General features: G+C 38.1%; 1 protein-coding gene across 1 annotated transcript; it reads left to right on the top strand.

Annotated features, from left to right (window-relative positions):
* The first annotated feature begins 1,085 nt into the window (after nucleotides 1–1,085).
* On the top strand, nucleotides 1,086–1,688 carry LOC148178893 (uncharacterized). The gene is made up of 2 exons (XM_088030772.1): nucleotides 1,086–1,158; nucleotides 1,204–1,688. The coding sequence occupies exon 2, from the start codon at nucleotides 1,214–1,216 to the stop codon at nucleotides 1,652–1,654; it is 441 nt and encodes a 146-aa protein (XP_087886898.1). The 5' UTR covers nucleotides 1,086–1,158; nucleotides 1,204–1,213; the 3' UTR covers nucleotides 1,655–1,688.
* Nucleotides 1,689–2,714: the final 1,026 nt, after the last annotated feature.

A 2,714-nucleotide genomic window follows, 5' to 3' on the forward strand; every position in this document is an offset into this window, starting at 1 on the left:
AGGTTGAGTTTAATTACGGGCTGCCTTAATAACGCCGAAAAGCGAGGAAATATTACTGGGCGCGTACAAGATCTGGGAGATTATATACGACGAGGCGTTGATTATAATTTGGGGGAGAAATGCGAAAATTTCACTTTGGGGCTGGACACGCCAAGGGTCGATAAGAACATAAACCAAGCGTATTATTTTCTTAATTTTGCTCTATTAAGTCAAAGTTCAGTTCGATGGAAATGTCTCGCATCTACGATGGTGGTTCCGCCTTTCACAAAAATACCGTTAAAAATTACACCCTAAAAAATCTTGATCTGAAATCTGAAAAACATTTAGGAAAACGATAAAATTGTTGGTTTTGGTTATACTTTACCCTCACATTTATTTCGTCGGTTTTGGTAAAATTAATTTTCCCTTATTGTCCATTGTTCGCATTCCCCGCCTGCAATGTGTCACTTTGGCACACGTCGACCACATTAATTACCGCTGCATTCAGCTAATGAACAATCCTAATTACCGGACGTGACGTAACTCGAATAATAAAAACATTCTGGTTTTGTGTTTTGGGCAAATTGCCATCGCCGTTGATTCACGCTACGGAATTAGTGATAAGTAGTGCAGCACTCGATTAATATTCACACAAATGCGAAATATCTGACGTAGCACGTTACGGTTTTTAATTTACGACAAAAGACCATTGGGGTTTTTAGTTTTTCGTCTATCAACCCTAAGGCGAACACGTCAAAAATAATTTCCTCTTGGTAGTAATTTATGTTTTAATCAGTTGGTGGTCACGCAACGCTAATTACCCCTACGTGGGCTGTTAGTGTTTGCAGCACGTCTGGACGGACCTTTTGTTTAGCCTAACCCGGTATAAACGGAACACGGACTGACCTGGAAGTGCGGCGGCGTTGGGGCGCCCACCCCCAGACACCGACAACAGATTACGGATCTAAGACCAAGTTATAGGGATGTTTTTGCATATCGGCGAGCTGAGGGCCACTTGGCAGTAAAATCTAGATCTAAACAAATAAGATTTTGGTAAACACGAGATAACTATTAAAACAAAAGAAAAATAGCCCATTCTATTTAATCAGATTATTTTTTGATAAGTGAACAATAGCTCAAGTTTTGTTATTTGTGATCTATACTTTTCACGCGTTAGAGGTGAGCTTGTATTTGAAATTTCACGAGTTTAACTAAATATTTCAGTGATTAAATCATGGTAGTTCCAACATCGTTTATCCTAATTGTTCTAGTGACCTTAACTGGTACTCTAGCCCAACACGATGAAACCCATTTGGTGGTTCTAAACCTGGCTAAAGAAGACATCATTACTACGATCGTCACAGATGTAGATGAATATGACTGGAGTGGAAATAGCGGTCCTCAACACAACTTTGAAGATATCCAGATTTCTTCAGGAACTCTGCACCAGGAACAGGAAAACGTATACAGTTTGGCTGCCAATTGTCCGTTTAGCATGATCTTGCTCTTTTCTGATGGAACTCGCGACAAATACAGAATTAACATGAAATACGCCGAGGGTAAAGCTCAGCCAAATTTCCAACACTTGGAAGGCGAACGAGATGTCACGTACTTGAGACTTGGAAGCAACACGTTACTGATAGATATCAGAGATAATGGCACTTACTGTACCTAACAAGATAATGAAATAAAGATTGTTTCATTTTAAACTCTGATTTCTTAATCTTCGGTTAAAATATGCCGTTTCTATTACGTCCGACATTTACATGGGATGCCTCTGTCTCGTTACACATAGTAATGAGTATAATTATCCTGTTTTAGGTACAATTATTTTTACATTAATTTCACAGAGCGGTGAATTAAATATATCGTCATGTCACGCTAAGGCATCATGACGGCAATTAAGATCATCTCGGATAGTTCCAAATGGACAAACTTAACTACCTTCTTATTTAACCGGATTAACTCCGCGTACATAATTTAACATAACGTGCTAATTGCGCTGGAAATTGCTCGAAGCAGTAGCTCAAAAAATTACAAAAACGTTACATGAAATATTTGGTAAATAAACTCCATGAAGCCCAGTCAACATTTAATTAATCCAAGTCCGGCAAACAAATTAATAAGTGTTAATGAAAGCACGTCTTAATTAAATTAGATCTATTAGAAATGTTTGTCTTCTCGTCCACTCAACGTATTGGACTTATTTGTGAACAAACATAGCCATCGATGTTAATTATTTGTATTTTCTTCTCGAGCTGGCCGTTTACTCCTTTATCTACGGTGCCAATTAACCCTCCGCGTGGTTCTTTTGTTTTTGGTAGGTTGTCGATGATTGGAAGGCAGAGACGGACTCATAAATTTTACAGGAAAAGTCTCGTACCTTATGAGGCGTTTTGATGTCAAATTTATTTATTGCAATATCAGGTCAAATTGTAATGTTTGTATGTTGGTTGCGTTAGTGCTTGTTTTACTGAAGTGTGAATCAGTTTTGCCATCACCAGTGTTGTTTAATAAACCACCACAGAAATGTCAGATGATATCTGACACATTGTTTAATTCATAAATACTTGAAGGTGTGATTTTTGCATCCGAAAAAACGTGTTTTGATGATCATGAAATAATTTTTCCTGGTCCTAATTACTTGGGTTGAAAAAGGTAGAAAAACTTTGGCTTGGGGCTCCATCTCGTCGTTCGTGCCTAAAAGTGGAAGCATTTTGTGATTACTAAGCAAA

Source organism: Gnatocerus cornutus, chromosome 2, assembly GCF_029298725.1.
Source record: "Gnatocerus cornutus isolate USDA-ARS CGAHR chromosome 2, icGnaCorn1.1, whole genome shotgun sequence".
Classification (NCBI taxonomy): domain Eukaryota; kingdom Metazoa; phylum Arthropoda; class Insecta; order Coleoptera; family Tenebrionidae; genus Gnatocerus; species Gnatocerus cornutus.

What these genes read in the sequence shown, in the direction of transcription:
- LOC148178893 (XM_088030772.1), top strand. Translation starts at nt 1,214, where the DNA reads ATGGTAGTTCCAACATCGTTTATCCTAATTGTTCTAGTGACCTTAACT.